This window comes from Crinia signifera, chromosome 12 (assembly GCF_055691185.1).
Source record: "Crinia signifera chromosome 12, ASM5569118v1, whole genome shotgun sequence".
Taxonomy (NCBI): domain Eukaryota; kingdom Metazoa; phylum Chordata; class Amphibia; order Anura; family Myobatrachidae; genus Crinia; species Crinia signifera.
This window is the reverse complement of record NC_139228.1, coordinates 45,790,294-45,809,877: the sequence shown is the minus strand read 5'-3', so window position 1 is coordinate 45,809,877 and position 19,584 is coordinate 45,790,294. Positions and strand designations below refer to the sequence as shown.

General features: G+C 41.8%; 1 protein-coding gene across 8 annotated transcripts in view; it reads left to right on the top strand.

Annotated features, from left to right (window-relative positions):
* Window positions 1-19,584, top strand: part of FUT8 (fucosyltransferase 8) — a 315,179-nt gene that overhangs the window by 185,045 nt on the left and 110,550 nt on the right. For all 8 annotated transcript variants that reach the window (XM_083167148.1, XM_083167141.1, XM_083167143.1 and 5 more), the window contains one exon: window positions 3-117. In XM_083167148.1, the coding sequence (XP_083023274.1) occupies window positions 3-117 (115 nt within the window). The remainder of the gene's footprint in view (window positions 1-2; window positions 118-19,584) is intronic.

Sequence of the window (19,584 nt, the reverse complement as noted above, 5' to 3'; positions counted from 1 at the left end):
AGATCAGTTATGACAGATCTCTACTACCTCAGTCAGACCGATGGTGCAGGCGATTGGCGGGGAAGAGAGGCCAATGATTTGACCGACCTTGTACAGAGAAGAATTGCCTATATTCAGGTAACCATTTTACCTTCACAAAGGGGGAAGCATGCGAGCAAATAGCATATGCATAGAGCAGAATGTAATTTGTCTAAAGCCGCCCATACACAGTACTTTTTGTACCATGCAAGGTGTACCGTGCTCCCGTGCATCGCACGGTACAAAAAGTGTGTGCTGCCCATACTTTCTGAACTAGATTGCATCACGGGTCGTATGGTACCCAGATGGCTCACAGACAGTGTCTACATAGACAGTCAAAAGGTTAACTTTGACAATAGGTCTACATTGACAAATGTTAGACACAAGTAAAAGGTCAACATAGCAATGGTCGACACATGAGAAAGTAAACTTTTCAGATTTTATCCATTTTTTGCATATTTTAATGCTTTATCAACTGGGAACAGTGGAGGCACCTGAGTGATTAGGGAAGCGTTGCACTAATCGGGGGTCCAAATGCTCCGGTGTCAACAGTGACACCAAAAATCATGAATGACTTAAGTTGACTTTTTCAATGATGACCTTTTGCTTGTGTCAACCTTCTGCATGTCAGTCTTTTGTCAAATTCAACCTACTGCATTTCAGCTTTTTGTTTCATTTTGTTTTCTTCATCGGGATTCATGTGCCCTACAGGGGCTGTAGGAGGATCTAGAGGACCGGGCACCAATCAGCAAAGCTTTCAGGATTCCCAGGAGGCACGGCTCTTTTCCCCTATAACCCCGCCTCCATGCTCAGCTCATCAGTTTTTTTGTTTTTGCCAGCAGGAAGCTGGACAACCATATTTTCAGCCGGAATTGCCTGAGGCAATCCTACAAGCTTTTTTTTTTTTTTTTTTTTTACTAATGTATATTTTATTTTTATTTTTACACTGTACAGCTTGCAGCACTGTTAGCCCTAGTGATTACAGCACTGCAGCTCCAATACCCCTGTTGGTGCCAAGACTTCCGAATGACCTGGGTCAAGTTGGGTACTTACGGCAGTGGTGGCTATCAGTGTCTAGCACTTTCAGACTCCGAAAACCTTTGACAGCGTGGCTGGCCACACAGGGGGCAGGTAAGGCTCTCTGTGACCAGAAAGGTTAAAGGTTAACTCCTCACAAGTCACATACTATATAGATCATGCTAGGTTTCCCTAGCTTGTGTATTTTAGTGCAACCCTGTGCTTCTGGCAACATGTCTTCTAAATGGGGGGGTGCACAGACAAGCTCCCAAGCTCTTATCCTGTAAGGATTGTGCTGACGGCCTGTCTGAGCAGGATGTTATTCATGATGGTTTGTGTGTAAACTACTTTATTTGATCACTCCTCTGCCCCTGTTGCTGCACAGGAACCTCCCTGGGCTACTTTTCAGCAACTTCTAGGCACTTTAGTGGATCATCTTCAACCTCTTATGGGCCCCCCTGTGGTTATGCCGCCCATTATGCAGGCTCCTCCACCATGGGTGGATACTTTATCTTGAACAGTACAGATCCTGGTGCAGACCACTGTGGCAATGCAAATATTGTTGCCTAATACAAATCAGACTGCTATGATGATGATGATGATGATGACACCACCTCTATACCAGGGTCATTGGCAGCTGAGGTACAGATTCTGGTAGTAGATGTGCCAACTTCAATTAATGCTATACAGCTTGTGCTCTTATTTGACATGCCTGCACCAGTGGCAAATCAGACCTCTTTTAAGAAACAAAACATCATTAAAAACCAGGTTTCCACATTCACCTGATGAATATTAGGACAGATCAATGGGATGCTCTGGGTAAAAAGTCCTCTATATATAAGAGGTTACTTTCCACATATCCTCTTCCACCAGAGGATTGTACGTTATGAGAGATGCTCCCTCCAGTCGATTTCAAAGTAACCTGACTGGTTAAACCTTCCATGCTTCTTGTTACCACAGGGTCTTCCTTAAAGGAGCCCATGGATAAGTGCATGGAACAATGCCTCAAGTCCTTTTTCACTCTCACAGGGGCTATACAAAGGCCCACTGTGACTGCATCCTGTGTTGTAAAAGCTATATTAATGTGGCTTCAAGTAATTGAAGATGAGTTGGCAACTGATGCATAAGATAATTTCAAGCTGTTCATCACTCATATTAGACAGGCTGTCTTGTACATTATGGAGGCTCTGTCTGATGCTGGTATATTGACTGCGAAGGTGTCTGCCAATTCGTTGCTAGCTAATTGCATCCATACCAGACATACTGTAGATACTTTACTCCAAGGAGTGATACATATTTCAACCTCCATACGTTCCAACAACGACACCATGGGATCTATCAATGGTCCTGCAAGCTTTAGGGAAACATCCATTTGAACCATTGCAAACAGTGGATTTCAAGTGGCTCACGGCAAAGACCGTTTTCTTGTTGGCCATTGTGTCGACTAGACGTGTATCTGACTTGACTGCTTTTTCATGTCGTCTCCCTTTCTCATCTTCTACCCCGACAGGGCGGTTTTGAGAACCAGGTCTACGCACCTTCCTAAAGTAGTTTTCAGGTTAGTTCTATAACTTCAACTCGATGGATCTATCTCCAACTGAACATTTTTTGGATGTAGTTATGGTCCTAACTACATATGTAGATTGTACGGCTTCTATTCGGAAGTCGGATGCATCATTTGTGCTTTACGGTTTTCACAAAAGAGGCTGGCCAGTGAATAAACAAACTGTTGCACGCTGGTTACGACTTACGATCAAGCTGATCTTCCATTACCGGTTTCTCAGCTTCTGTACATGCACATTCAACTAGGTTGGTTGGTCAGTCATGGGCTGCGCACCTTGGGGCGTCTGCTGAACAACTATATAAAGCTGCAGTGTGGTCACCTGTTTATACATTCTCTCGATTTTATGTCTTTGACACGTTCACTTTCCAGGATGCTTCCTTTTGTCATCCGGTTCTTCTGACCCCTCAGGCTAGTACCTTCCCTTGCACCTGAACGTCCTCCATGTGAACCCTGTGGGACCCATGAATCCTGAAGAAGAAAACAAGAGTTATTTTAGACTTACCTTTTGGTTAACTCTTTCTTTGAGGTTCATGGGACCCACAGGGCGCCCACCCTTCTAGGCCTGAGATATTCCCTGTGGTATATCAAGATGTGATTTAAGCAACCTTGTTCACTGCTTCCCTGACTCTGTCTATGTATGAGTGTGCTGGTATGTTCATCACCTGTTTTCATTCTTCTCTGCTTCCTGCTATTGGCTGGTTAACAAAGCTGAGGAGCTGAGCATGAAGGCAGGGTTATAGGGGAGAGGAGCCGTGCATCCTGGGAATCCTGAAAGCTTTGCTGATTGGTGCCTGGTCATCTGGATCCACCTACAATCCTGATGTTAACCCTGTGGGTCCCATTAACATCGAAGACAGAGCATTAACCCAAAGGTAAGTCTACCATAACTCTAATTTTTCATAGAGTTGTGAGGTCTGAGTAAACTCGGGTAAAACCAAACCCACACATCTCTAGTTTTTTATCCATGTTTCATACAAAATATAGTTTTCTACATTTCCTGGTAGCTTTCTATGAAGTTAATGCGCTGACCTGCCAACTGAGTCAATGTACCTATTTTTGAGTATCCTAGATGGGGTTGGTATCGTTTGGTCTACAGCATGTTGGTCGACAAGCATTAGGTCAACTTGGGAAAAGGTCGCCATTGGTCTCGGTTGGCAGGTCAATAGGTCGACACAAGCATTAGGTCGACAGTCAAAAGCTAGACATGGGTTTTTTCACTGTATGCTTTGTGCAGCTGTCATATGAAATCTTTGCTTACATTCGGTTGATTTTAATTTCATGTGAAGTAAAACTGGAGGGAGCCCTAAGAAGCGTGTGTTGCTTTTCTGTTTTGCCAATGGCACAGTAATGTTATGGGCATCAGTGCTCAGGAGGAGAGAGATCTACTTAAAAGCAAACTGCTACATAATATAAAAGCCTTGAACGTCTCTCTAGTAAGTCTTGTAATGAAAAAAATGATGAGATAAATGGATTTTTTTTAAGCAGTATCTGTCTTCTGCTGGTTGTCAGGGTCCCATATATTTCAAGTGCTGAGCAATTCAGAGAGTTGCTGTTTTGCAAAACATCATATTGTAGTTCAGTAATTCTAATTACTCCTGTTGGACACGCATCAATCCTTTCATGCATGTGTAAGAATACAGCCTGGAGGAGTTGATACAATGTGCGCCTCACAAGGTCAACTTTAACATCCTATTAACTAGCAACGGAAGCCTTATTTTTATTTTGACAGTGTCTTATATATATATGGATACATTTTACAAAATGCTGTTTACTCTTTGTGGCCCTGATATAATTTGATCGTGAAAATTACTAAATATTGTAATCCGTAATTACATTACAGCTGCAGTTAGGCTGAGGGTGGAGGGCATGGTTAGGCTATGGTAGGGGTGGGTTAGGGTTAAAATACTTATAAAAATCCCTTGGATTTGCCACTGTTGGCATTCTGACCATAAGGAGTTTGTGCACCAAGATATCCTTTCAATCCATTAGCCCATACATAGAGCTGGAGATGTATTTCAGTTGTTTTTTTTGCCAGTCACGGATAGGTCTTATTATAGGTGCCGGACGGGGTCCCGACCGCTGGGTTCCCGACAGTCATTTACCCAACGTCGGGATCCCGACTTTTTAAAACTGTCGGAACCGTATACCACACCTCTTATTACACGCACCACTATTTGTATGTGCAGTAGATGCATTGTTAAAAGCCGTCTTTATACAACAGCAACAACTTCCCAACTTTCTTACAGGAAAAATACATTTAAATGAAGAAATCACTAATCGGCATTTGCAGAGCATGTACAATCAGGCAATACAAGCAGTTTGATAATATTGGACATTATTATCGCCCACTATATACACATTCTCCTTATAACCTGTAAATATCCCGACCCTTGTATGTCTAAATGCATATTTTTTTGCCGCTCTGCATATATGAATATGACCTTAGTCTACCAATCCCGCCACATTTATACATACAGGAGCAGACATAAGTGGCAGAATTAGACCAATCAGCATCTGTGCATACACTTGCTTACTCTTCTGGACAATTGTAGTGTGAATTCTCACAAGATAGTAAAGCAAAAGGCGTAGTACTCATTACATTAGCCCCTATGTTCAGCATTTGACTCTTTGAAAAATCCTCCAAGAGGAACATAATATGTCTGCCGTGTATGACTCTTTTTGACTTTCAATATAATTGCTGCCATTTTTGCACAGTGAATGGTGTGCTGTATCCACTTAGAACTCTGAGCGATTTGAATTCACCAGTGTTAATTATCCAGAGATTTTTTGGCACTTTTTAATATGTAATGGGTCCACCTTGGCTTTTGACTACATAGACTATTAGTCAAGATGCGGGTGGATTTGATGAGAGGATGCTGCACAGGGCCTGATTCTTGCAAAGATCGCAGCTTACCAAGTCCCAGAGTGCCCGCCCCGCCGCCGTATCCCCTCGCAACTACACAAGGGGATGTGTTTATGAAAACACATCCCCCTCACATGTGCCCACAGCAGGAGAAATCATTCGATGGTCAGTGACTTCTTGGTGTATATATACTTTATTTTAGGAGTGTCATCATTTAAAAACAGTGTTAATATGCAGGAAGTATATCTACTGTAGTCACAATTGGCACAGCATACTGTAGTCATTCCTCAGTGTCAGTCGTATGTCAGAGAAAGCAGATAATACATATAAGGATTGCTACTGTCTCAACACACTGTAACTCAGCACTTGTAACCTATGTTGAATCATTTATTCATGAGGAGTTGCTGATAGGATTTTTCATTGCAGTACGATATACTGTACTCGCAGATAGCACAGTGCGCAGGCAGGTAATGTGAATTTCCTGCACTTTCACAGTTATTTATGCTTGTAACCTCTTTATGGAAAATAGTCTCAGTTGGGACTGGAGTCAAGGATGAATTAATAAGTTTATATGTACATATTTATATATTCCTTTTCCGTTCAATATACTCCTGGTGAGTATATATTTTCATAGTTGAAGTGCCTGTGCTGTGTTTTTTTGCCCTTAGCATGTAGTTTATTTTGTTTACAAGACCATTATATTGATGTACAATTAAATCTAATATGACAGGATTTTTTTAAAGTTTAAAAATATTTGTAAACTGGTTTATCAGATAGTTCTATCAATGTTGCAATTAACCTGCTGTGCCGTGTCTTGTTCCTATACAAATGGCATTATTATAAGCCAGTAAATACAAGACCTTTGTTTTATTACCTTCATTAACTAATTGTCAAGTAGAATAGCAATATACACAGTGTATAGGAAGAGTATTCACATTTTATTAGCACCAAGACACTCAATCCAGAGACACATTACTGTGGATCTCTTAAGGTGCGTACACACGGGGAGATATATTGCTCAGCCATATATTGCTCAGCAATATATAGCTGAGCAATATATTGCTCAGTTTCTCCTTTTCATCAGCGACCAGAGATGGTCGCTGATGAAAAAGAAACTGCCGGGGGAGCCTGGCAGTGGTAATCAGCTGGTCGCAGGAGCATGTTCCTGCGACCAGCGATCACTACAGGGGTAAAAACAGGAGCGCGCACCCAGCAATATATCGCCGGTGCACACTCCCATCATGGGCAATATGGTCGCTTAGCGACCATATTTCCCGCGATAATATACAAAATCGCCCCCGTATGTACGCACCTTTATAAAGGTTATCCCTCTTGCTGATTAATTGAATAACACGGTGCAAGATATGCAGGAGAGATTAACTAATTATGGCATCAGTACAAAAATGGCTTTTAATCAATTATCCATTTTACTTGTTTCAGACATAGTGGAAAAAACTCCCTCTAATGCTCTATTGATTATAGGTAGCGTGTCGTATATTTCGACTTAACACACTTGATAAAAATAGGATCAGTAATACTGGAAGTATTTAGTCACATTTGCAGGAAATAGGGATAGTGTAGAGAAGAAAAGGAAATAGAAGACTCCTTCAAATCTGCTGCTACTGCTGTTGCTTGCAAGGAAATGCACCAATGTAGCAAGTGAGCGAGTGCGTGAAGATTTGTATCGCCTACTCCAAGGAGTAACAGGGCTTCTGCTGTTGGAGCTTAGGGTGTAGGGCCACCTGGTTAACACTGGGTCCTTGCAGGAGAGTTCCACCCACCAAAGCCCCAATGAGAGTACCCTGAAGGAAATTAAGGAGGAGATATAAGGGGTAAACCACCTTCTTGCCCTGGATGCTGCTTTTTACCCACTTGCCTGTGACATTGGTGGGAAATGAGCGATCTTTTGGGCAATGGAGGGACAACCTGAAGATAGAAAACTGTAATACAGTAAGTCTTCCTGAAAGTAAAATGAAAAAAAGAAAATGCTTCTAAATATATGAACAATCAAAAGTGTGTGTGTCTGTTGTTTGTGTTAAACAAGGGCAATACCTTTATGCACTTATATTTTCAATATATGACCATTAATCATGTAAAATATTTGTAAAGGACCAACTGCCCTAATGCTGCAGTCCTTGTATGAAGGAGAGTAGGCTTACCGCTGTCACTCTAATTATCGGGAGGAGTGGAGTTACAGTTGTCTCTTATAATTACTTATTTCTGTACAGAGTAATGTTACTGACCAGTATATACACAGTATAGCTAACCATAAGTTGTGCATGTCACTTTTAGGACAATGCCTGTGAGCCGCAGACCTTGTATAAAGGATAGTGTAAAGGAATTTGCACAAACATAAATCACACCTGTTTACAGAAAAAGTATTAAACAGTGGCACAATACTGGACTCGAAAGCAGCAGAATAATTAGCTGCTGTATAGCCGTGCATAAGTTGTGTAACTCGCTTTCAGGACAATGCCTGTTAGCTGCAAACCTTGTATAAAGGATAATGTGTGGCTGCTTGTATATGCACTGTTATCCCCTGTTTGCAGAGAGCGTATTTGGTGGTAGCGCATTGCTAGACCCAAAAGCTGCTGGTTACTTAGCTGCTATCTGCGGCGTGCGGGGAGGGTGTCAGGTGGTAGTGAAGACTCCTTATCTGCCTGTGCTGCTGCTGCTCATAGCCCTGTTAGAAGTATGGGTGAGCGGGAATCTGCATCGCTACGGAGGAGTGATGACTGCCGCTGGTTTCCTAGACCTGGTTCATAGTGTGACTGATGTGTGCCACTAAGTGCAGCATGGGGGAAGGGGTAACACAGCCGTTTCGCTGTCGCTTCATCATTGTGGCTGTGTCCCACTGATGTCTGTTATATAGTAAAATGGCCAATTAAGTGTGTATATTCAATTAAACACTAAGGGCACACAGATGAGGCTGTGTTATTGAAGAAATGTATGTGCTTAATAATGTATATAAAAATTATAAGATGAACAATATTAGTAAACAGATACAAAAATGTGTGTGTGTGTGTGTGTGTGTGTGTGTGTGTGTATATATATATATATATATACCGGAGTATATATATATATATATATATATATATATATATATATATATATATATATATATATATATATATATATATATATATATATATATATATATATATATATATATATATATATATATATAGATCTTAGTTTGGGGATCAATAATAAATAATGATTAAAACAAGCGACAAAAACTAAAAGTGGACAATGTGAATTGTTAAGGATATAATACTTGTGGTTTAGTGAGAGAGAACTGAATAAAGAAAATGGTGTTGGTGGTGATTGTGGAAGGTTAGACTGATAGTTACTCTGGTATAAGTGGGAATTTGTGTTACTAAGTTTAATATGGGGTATGTGGAAAATTATAAAAGTAATTTTGTTACTAAAATGTGTTAAATTAATATTAGAATAATGAAACATGGAAAAAACAAGTGTGCACATTGCCGTTAAAATGCTAGTGAGTGTGTGAAAAAATGATTATGACACCAAGATGTATTGATTTTTTTTTACCTGATTAGTGGATGCTTCTAAGAGCAAAGAATAAAGATAAATGAAATATTAATTGATAGGGATATACAAGAAATGTTAATATTCATACTTTGATACCACATAAAATGGATAGAATATAATTACGGGTTTACTGTGTATCATATAGTCCTAAAATTATTAAATGGTTTTAAGCACATTGTAAAATAAATGGCCCAAAATAATTAATTTATTAATTTGGAAGACATCTAATGGGGTAAAATTTAGTACCTAAGATAATCGTAGTTGCATTTAATGAATATAAAAAAAAGGTAGAAGAAGAAAATATTATTCGACTGAGTATTTTAACCGAGGAGAGGGGTGTATAGTCCATGTGGACTGACTGTGTTGAGTTGGAATATCCACTTGCATTCCTGGCGTAGTAGTTTGTTCATTAAATTGCCGCCTATTATTCCCAGTCTAATATGTTGTAAGCCAAATGCCTTCAGTTAATTTGGTGAAAGGTAAGAAAGTGACGCGCTACGGAGGTAAGTTTCTTCATTTTTTTACGATGGGCATTGCGGATATTGCCGATGTGTTCCAGAAGTCTGTAATTTAATGCTCTTGTTGTCATACCGACGTATTTTAATTTGCAGGGGCATTCTAGACAGTATATGATGCCCATGGTACTACAGCTCATGAATTGTTTAATTGTATGTATGTTGCCATATCTGGTCATGATTTTATCTGTTTTAAGGATATGAATTTAAGCCTTGCAGTTGTTGCAGGGATATGTGCCCCTTATTTTTGGTTCTCTTCTGGGGTTTCTAGTGAAGTGGCTTTGTACCAATCTGCCTCTCAAATTTCTGAATCGTCTCCAACTAAACGAGGGTTTATCTGGGAGTTATGCCTTCAGGGCTCTGTCATTAAATAATGTTTAACCACGATGCTTTGTAGATCTTTCCACTCAGTACAAAAGTCAGTCACAAAATGGAGGGCTGTTGAATCTGTTTCTGTTTGATTTTTGGGTTCTTATGTAATATCTGGACTCCCGTTTTTCTTATGAGACCGCGTCCCCTCGCGGGGCTCGCTGCGCTCACCACGCTTCGGGCACTGTGGCTCGCTGCGCTCGCCACACTATATAAAATCAACTCCATGCGTAGTTGGATAGTAGGGGTATGAAAAAATGGGGTGCATTTAACATGGGAGCCCAGATAATACATAAGTACCGATTTTTGTTTTTAGGGAAGATGAGATCCTCTCTATTTGTGGGGTTTTGCGGACTTAATGAGGCGTTTGCTGTAGCCCCTCTCTTGTAGCCTAATGTATAATTCAACACTTTTACAAATAAACATATCTCTGGTGGTACAGTTCCGACGTAGCCTTAAAAATTCATCATTTGGCAGGTTCATGCAGAAGATTATTCGTGGAGGTCTTCTTCCTGTATAGTTCTGTGTGTAGTTGTCCTGTGTCATTTATGTAAATGTGAAGATCCAGAAAGATGGCCTCGTTTTTGCTGATGTTATGTGTGAGCTTGAGGTTCAACTTGTTGTTAAGACTACATATAAATTCCGTCAGCTCTTGTTCATCTCCTTGCCATATCATGAGAGTATGTCGTCTATGTACCTCAGCCAGGTTGTCACATGGCTGGTAAACCTATCGTGGTTCTCAGAGAAGACACATTCCCTCTCCCACCACCCGAGGAACAGGTTGGCGTAAGTGGGCACAGAAGCTACGTCCATCGCTGTCGCAGGAAGAATTTGTTGTCGAACGTGAAATAGTTCTTACGCAAGATGAAATCTAGGAGAAAGAAAGTTTCATCTCTGCCCTCACTGTCCTGAAAATACTGGATTGCTTCAAGGCCCTGCTGGTGATTGATGCTAGTATATAATGATTCCACATCAAGCGTAACAAGATATTGGTCCTGTCCCAATTCCACATCATTAATTTTCCTACAAACATCACTTGTGTCCTGTACATATGATGTTAATGCTAACACGTGATGTCTCAGGTGATGATCGCAAAAAATGCTAGCTTGTTCCAGAAGCCCCCCTATTCCGGATACTATTGGTCTCCCTGTGGGGGGGGGGGGGGGGGGGAGAGTTGATACTTTTAAATACCTTAGGGAGCATGTAGTATGTTGATACTTTAGGATGCTCAATTTTTAGGAATGTGTATTCGTTTTTGGTAATGGTACCTGATTGGAATGCTTTGTCAATTATCCCATTGTACATTAATTTGTAATTATCAGTGGGGTTGAACATAAGTAGACGATAGCATGATTGATCTTGAATTTGTCTCATATCTCCTTTCATGTATTGGTCCTTTGGCCAGAGTACCACGTTTCCACCCTTATCTGAAGACTTTATTAGGATGTCCTCCCACTTACTTAATTCAGTTAGTCATCCTTTCTTCTTGTGAGGTTATCTTTTTGATTTGTTTTGTTCTCCTTTGTTTTAAGAAATAGGAGATCCATGGCCCGTGAAATCAAATCCAAAAATATCTTTACTTCCGAGCATATGTTGGTGGTAGGCATGAAGCTACTTTTCTTTTTGTTAATATCCCTGCTAGTTATTATGGGATCAACATTTATAGATGTCTCAGAGGAAAGTTCCTCCAATATCTGTAGTGCTGATACGTCTTCTGCATTAAGAAGATGTTCTGTCGTGAGTGATGAGTTCCCACTTTATCAGGAGGATCTGAGATTGGTGACTGTTTCTTGAGTGAAAATAATTTCCTTAGAAGGATTTTTCGACCGTATAATTGGAGATCTTTTTCCTAATGGAAGCGATCAAAAGAGTGGTTTGGGGAAAAAGAGAGACCTTTGCTGAGTACTTGCATCTGGAGTGGTGAGAGTTCTCTGGTGGACAGATGAATCACCCTAAGGTTTCCATCCAGAATGTTCATTAGCTCATTAGAGCATTTCAGCAGTGTGTTCTCCCACTCCGTTTTGAGAGCATCCATGGCCAATTCAAATGTGGGAAACATTTTTGGCCTTAGACCACGTGGAACAATTTTCTGTTTGAGATAGTTTTCTATTGTGGTGATTTCCCATTTAATCCTTATTTGTTTCTGAAGAGATAGTTTTAGTTTTTTGAGGTCCCCTTCCCTAATACTACTAATATATGTTAAATTACAAGACTGGGCAGATGGTGACCTAATATTAGGTGGAGATTTTAATAATGTAATTTCCTGAGGACTGGACAGGTTCTGTAATGTTAATGAGAGTAGTGAAGCTCTTACTCCTTCATTACAGTTGTTACTTGATTCTTTGAGCCTATGTGACCCCTAGAGATGCTGACACCCAACATGACGTGAGTACACCTTTTATTCACCACATCATCATACTTCATCACGTATTGATTTTTGGTTGATTTCTCGTACTTTATATCAACGAGTACCTCAATCAGGAATTGGCCTTATTAAGTTATCTGATCATTCCCCAATATGGTTCACTCTTTCACTAACTAACCCAGTTGTGACTTCATATCATTGGAGATTTCCGAGTTATTTATAGAAGTCAGTTGATTTTCGGAACTTTTTAGAGAGGGCCTTCCTCAATTATGTGGATGATAATATTGAGCATATAGAGAACATTAACCTCTTTTGAACTGCATCGAAGCATGTATTGAGAGGGCAGGTTATGGAATATGTGGCCAGGAAACGAAAGAAAAACTATCTATTCATTTGGAGGAAATTAGTCATAAATTGGCTGAATCATATGATAGACTACTGTTGAATAATACCCCTGGATTACGTCAAGTCTATCTTGATGCTAAACATGCATATGATGCATTGTGTACAGAGCAAGCTCAATTCTCATATTGAATATTCACTGCACTGGGTCCCGCTCATTATATATGCACAGAGCGAAACCAGCTCAGTGCACACTGCTGCCTGAGTCCTAAAGAGACGGTTAAGAGCTGCAGTGTGAAAGGGGTATCTCTATCACCACCTTGTTTAGGTGATTCCACTTGGGCGATTATATTTTATTGACGCCAATGTGTCTTTCCTCTACCTCCCCCATGGCAGCCATCACTTGTGGGTTTCCTCCCTTCTGGGTAGTTCTTGGAGAGTAAAAAGACACCTGGCCTCCTATATATATAGCTCCTCCTCCTTAGCCTCTCTGTCTTTTTTTCCTTTCCCTATTGGGTAGTGCATGGAGCAAGAGCATGGGAAATATGTGGAGAATAGGTGGCTTACCCTGGGAAGACTGGCTTAACCCACCGACGCCAGGTGCGTTCCAGCAGGGTATGGAAGGTGAGATGCCGGCCTTCAGAGGCCTTGAGCCTCGGGTGCTGCATGCTGTCCCCAGGTGTGTGCAGCTATATGCGGTGGTGTCCTCAGGCCGCTTGTAGTAGCGTGTGCTAGCCATGAATGCCTGGTCTGGGTTAATCCAAAGGGAAACCAGACTGGCATCATAGGGGGCGCGGCGCTGCTTGATGATGCGTCCACACGAGAAACCCGGAAGATGCCGCAGCAGTGAACGCCGGCGCCGGACAGTGTCTGCATCTGCAGCATGCTCATAAAAATCCCTATACTACCAACGCTAACTGCTGCAAGTCTCTGCCAGGAGCGGGACCCATACTGGTGAGCACAATCATTCTTACAAACGCTTGTGTCATTTTTTCTTAAATGAGGCAGTATTTAGCTCACAGGCAGGATGGCTGTAAAGATTGTTTTCATGTCTTTTTCAAGAAGGAAATTTTTTTCAAGTGCTGGTCTGTTACAGCTTTTTGAGCAGCAATATAAACTCTATAATGGAGGATGATAAACGGCAAGCCACTAAAAAGTCGGGTTAAGCCACCTCAGTCAGTGTTGTTTGTACCATTTTATGCTTTTTAGCACTTTGTTGGTAAGCAGTATGCTTTTATTGTGCAGGTCTGATACCAGCAAGGAAAAGGCGGATCTTAAGGCAAAGCATAAAAAACTGCACATGGCTAAATGCCATATGTGTGATAAAGCACTGCCTGACAAATATGTAGGCAGTGTGTGTGTGAAGAATGTAAAAAGCCTAAACAGATTCTAGTGGCCCAAATGTCTGGTCTGGTGGATATGTTAAAAAATGCCTTAGCAGATACCTTCGTGACAAAGGAGGACTTAGCAAAGTTTACTGGTAAAAGAAGCCGGGCAAGCCTAAACAAGGTATCAACTGACTTTAACGAGGAGTTAATGGCTGAGGCTTTGGAGGAAGAAGAGATAGTGCAAGATGTATCAGAATAAGTATTCAACCCTGATACGGTGGAAAATGGGCTAGTATTGATACATAAATCCCTTGAGATAGAAGATACTCAAGGAATTAAAATTACAAGACTTGTTGTTTAGAGACAAAAGAAGGAAAGGTAAAACCTTCCCGTTGTCTCAGTCTCTTAAGGAAATAGTCATGGATGAATGGAAGCACCCGAACAAAAGGGTAACGGTACCCCTTAAAATTTATAAAATGTACCCATTTCAGGAAGACCAAGTAACGACTTTGGAAGAGCTGCCTAAAGCAGCCCATACACGCTGCTATGAGGGTGTGCTGTACTAGCACAGATCACATTGCATTGCATTGCATGTGCATCCGTTGTGCATGCAATGCGATGCAATTTGATGAAACCTAAGTACAAAAAGTATGTGCAAGCACATACTTTTTGTACTTAGGTTTCATCAAATTGCATCGCATTGCATGCACAACGGATGCACATGCAATGCAATGTGATCTGTGCTAGTACAGCACGGAAAGCACGCCCTCATAGCAGCGTGTATGGGCTGCTTAAGGTCGATGCAGCCATTGCGAGAATATCTAAAAAAAACAACGCTTGAAGACGCAAACCTTTTCAAATATCCAATGGGAAGACGCATTGAACTAGGGTTAAGGAAACCTCATCTAACCACAGGGGCAGCGCTAAAACCAGCAGCGTCAATGCAGTGACAGCCAGGGTACTTAGAGGATGGTGCCAATAGCTGGAAGCTGATGTGTTGGACGGGATCAAGAGATCTGAGCTGCTGAAAGGTGTACAAAATATTCAATTAGCAATTGAGTTCTTGTGCGAGGCTTCAATGGCTTCAGTGAGGCTGGAGGCTAGGGCTTCGGCCACAGCAGCGGTAGTCAGGAGGGCACTTTGGCTTAAGCCTTGGGCAGCAGATGTCCAGTCTAAAAATAGACTCTCAACACTTCCATTCCAGGGAGATTACCTGTTTGGAGCACAACTGGATGAGATCATTACTAAGCTGTCAGGTGCAAATGAGTATGGTTGCCCCAAGACAAAACTGCCAAGAAAAGCTATATGAATAAGCAGTTTAAATACCAGCCGCAAGATTACAAAAAAGCTAGAGCCTATCGCTCCAGAAGAGGTTATAGGAGAAGTAATTGGTCATCCAGAAATAATTTTCGAGGTCAAAGAGGAAGAGAAGGCAAGTTCTTTCCACTCCAAAACTCACAATGACGCCAGAAGTTTGGATGTAGGTGCCAGGTTGCTGCAGTTCAGAAGCGCCTGGCAGAGATCCACAATGGACAAGTGGGTCTTGGAAAATGTGAAGGAAGGATACAAGATGGAATTCAGCAAACTTCCAGGATTTTTTTTTACAGAGTCCCCAGTGCCAGGAAACAAGCCGGAGAGAGAAGCGTTAATTTAAAGTTTAAAAACTATGATAGAGCAAACGGTGGTAGAGAGTACCGCGATCACAGGTGACCAAGGGGTGGTACTCAAGATTCTTTGTTGTACAAAAACCATCGGGGGGACTCAGAACGATATTGGACTTAAGAAAACTCAATCCATTCGTCCAAGTAAGAACATTCAAGATGGAATCCATAAAGGCGATACTACCAGATCTAAGGCAAAATATGTACATGACATCAATTGATCTAAAAGATACGTACCTGCATGTGCCCATCTATCGGGGTCATCAGAAGTTTCTGCGCTTCTGCCTGCAAGGAATCAGTTACCAGTTTTTCGGCACTGCCTTTCGGGCTGGCAACATCCCCAAGAACTTTTACCAAGGTACTTATAGTGGTGATCACAATATTTAGGCGCGAAGGGATATCACTATGGCCCTATCTGGACAACATTCTGATCATGGCCCACACGAAGGAAATAGCGGAGAGACATACGAAAAGAGTGCTGCAATGCTTGACCGAGCACGGTTGGTTGATAAACCTACAGAAAAGTCAGTTAGTTCCATCAAAACAGATGAACTACTTGAGTGACATTAGACACTCAATTGAGGAAATTTAAGTTGAGCCTTGCAAGGCGTCAAAAACCTATACAGTTTATGGTGTCAATCAAGAGGAAAGCAATTATGACAATGGATGAGTATATGAAGGCATTGGGTCTGATATTGGCTGCATTGGAGACCATACCATGGCCGAGATTCCACATGAGGAGGCTGCAGGGCTGGTTTCTGTCCCAATAGGATGGGAACAGCAAAAATCTGACGCAAAAGATTGTATTATCAAAATGAGCAAAAGAAGACATACAGTGGTGGTCAGACGAAAACAGATTGGAAAACGGAAAATCCTTTTTGGAATTAGATCAAATAGTCATTACCACAGACGCCAGTCAAACAGGCTGGGAGGTGGTGTGTGGAAAAGAAGTGACTCAAGGACAGTGGTCAAAAACTTCCAGTTTGATGTATTCCAATCTAAGAGAGATGAGGGCCGTGACCTTAGCTTGCAGACATTTCAGCGAGAGGCTTGTCGACAAAGAAGTGGTTGTGCGATCAGACAACCGAACTGTGGTGGCTTACATCAACAAACAGGGAGGCACAAGGAGTCGACAAATGATGCAAGAAGTGGAAAAATTGCTGAATTGGGCAGAGAAAAAGGTGGCGGTGTTCCTAGCGGGGAAAGAGTACCAACTAGCGGATGGGCTGAGCAGGTCAATCTGCCATCCAGGAGAATGGGAACTAAACCAGGAGGTCTTCGATCTGTTATCAGAAAAATGGGGTCTGCCAGAAGTAGACCTTATGGCCACAGTAAGCAACAGGAAAACACAGATATATTTTTCCAGATTTCAGGAGCCGCAGGCGTCCCAAGTGGGTGCATTGACAGCCGAATGGACAATGAGTCTCGCTTATGTGTTTCCACCTTTCCCAATAATTCCAAAATTCCTAAGGAAAATTCAAAGGGAAAAGACAGTAGTCATCGCAGTGTTGCCCTACTGGCAGAGAAGGGCATGGTTTTCCAAGGTGCTGCAGTTGGCAATAGACAAACCGTGGTGGCTGCCTCAGAGGTTAGACCTGTTTATACAAGGCAAGGGGACCTGTCCACAACCAGCGACATGGAACTTGATGGCCTGGTTATTGAATCCCAGACTTTAAAAGAAAGAGGGTTTTAAGAACCGGTTATTGCCACTCTACTGAAAGCAAGGAAAACATCGACCTCTAAAGCATATTATAAAGTCTGGAAGAGATATAAGGCGTGGTGTTGTGAAAACAACTGTGTCCTAGGGAACATTCCAGGTATTTTGAGTTTTTTTACAAAACGGGCTGGAGAAACAGCTGTCCCTCATTTCAATAAAAGTCCTGGATAAAAACATAGCAGAAAACAGGTACATAAGAAGATTTGTACAAGCAGCAAAAAAGATAAGTCCAGCATTTAAGCAACCATTGGCGCCATGGGACTTAAATTTGGTGTTAAGAGCACTCACGGAAGAACCATTTGAGCCCTTAATGGACATTCCTTTTAAATGGTTAACCTGAAAAGGTGGCTTTCTTGGTAGCCAAGACATCGGCTAGAAGAGTATCTGAGATGCAGGCCTTATGGGAAGAAGAGCCTTCTAGAATTTCTTTGAAGAGAAGGTTGTTCTCAGAACAAACCCACAATTTCTTCCTAAAGTCGTATCTAACTTTCATGTGAATCAGGAAATCATATTGCCCTCTTTTTGCGCGAACCCCGCTAATGAAAAGGAAGCGCAGTTGAATACACTGGACCTGCTAAGGGCATTAAAAATATATGTTCTAAGGTCAAGTGAAATTTGAAGAACAAAGAACTTGTTCATACTGTATTAATGGAAGGAGTAAAGTGAGTCAAAAGTGAGGATTGCAAGGTGGATCAGATTCTGTATTGCAGAAGCATACAAAGTCAGTAACCGTTTCATGGACAGAAAAATACACATGGAAGTCAATACACAAACATTTACTAAGCATTACAGAATCGATGTGATGGCTTCAGCGGAGGCGAAGTTTGGCCGAAAAGTTGTTAGCGCAGTTGTGTAAAAAAATATATACTGTATACGTGTGTGTAAAAAAAAAAAAATATATATATATATATATATATATATATATATATACTGTGTGTATGTATGTATGTATATGTGTGTGTGTGTATATATATATATATATATATGTGTGTGTGTGTGTGTGTATATATATATATAATATATATATATATATATATATATATATATATATATATATATATATATATATATATATACTTCACGGGGGTGAGAGCGGCACTCGCAGCATAAGAAGACACGTTGAAATAGGGTTCAAACAGCGACGTTTCAACGTCTTTTATTAGACGTTTTTCTTCAGCCTGAAGAAAACGTCTAATAAAAGACGTTGAAACGTCGCTGTTTGAACCCTATTTCAACGTGTCTTCTTATGCTGCGAGTGCCGCTCTCGCCCCCGTGTGCCGGTCTCTTGGACTCTTATATATATATATATATATATATATTACAAAAAAAGGGGTTTTTTTTTTTTTTTTAGTGTAGCGCTCCGCTCCTTGGGTGTGGGGTGTGTGGCTGACCCTGATTTGAAAGAATATGCAGTGGGTTGGTTTTAAAACAATTTTACTTCAAATGGTGCAGTCACATAAACGATAAATTACATATGAAACATTTGTTGTTACAGTTGTTGCAGTTAATTGATACATACACTGTTTACAATAATTGTGCAATAAAACAGCAACACAATGAGTGTTGCGGGAGTGGGGGGGGGAAAGAAGGGTATTGGGGGTTTTTGAGGGTTTTCCCTCTGATGCGGATGGATTCTGGGGGGGCAGTTTGTTTTACAGTACAGTCCCGATGTTCCCACGGCTGCGGCGTCCCGCTGTGCCGTTCCTTAAATTAACTGTGCTGGTGCCCGGCTGCCGGAGGCTGCCCGTCAGGTGTTCTAGGCTCGGAGGGTGGTGGGGAGTTCTATCTCCTCGGCGTGAGCGGTGTTCTGGCTTGCTTGGGTAAGGGGGCTGTGGTGTGGGTCTGGGCGCTCCGTGTGTACCCTCTCCCTATCCAGCCGGCAGCCAGAGGTGTCCGGTGTTGAACCGTATCCCCCGGCCGTCTGGCGCTGTGGTATGGGACGTGGAGCGTCTGGCAAAGGCCGTTGGCAGGGGGAGCTTTTGATCACTCCTTCCCGCCCGGTGCCTTGCCTACGGATCCACCAACTCACCTGCTCCCGTTCCCTGCGTCGCTTGCTGTTGCCCGTCTTGTATCGCTGGCTGGATGGTGTCTCGTGCCGCGGTCTACTTGCTGACGTCACCGCTCCGTGCCCGGCTTTGTCCTTCGTGCGGCAGTCTTCTCCTGGTTCCTCCGCCTTGGTTTCTTACTCGCTTGGGTATGGATTGTGTGGGATTGCTGTAGCTTCTCCAACGCGTTTCAGCCTTGTGCTGGCCTTCTTCTAGGGAGTTTGT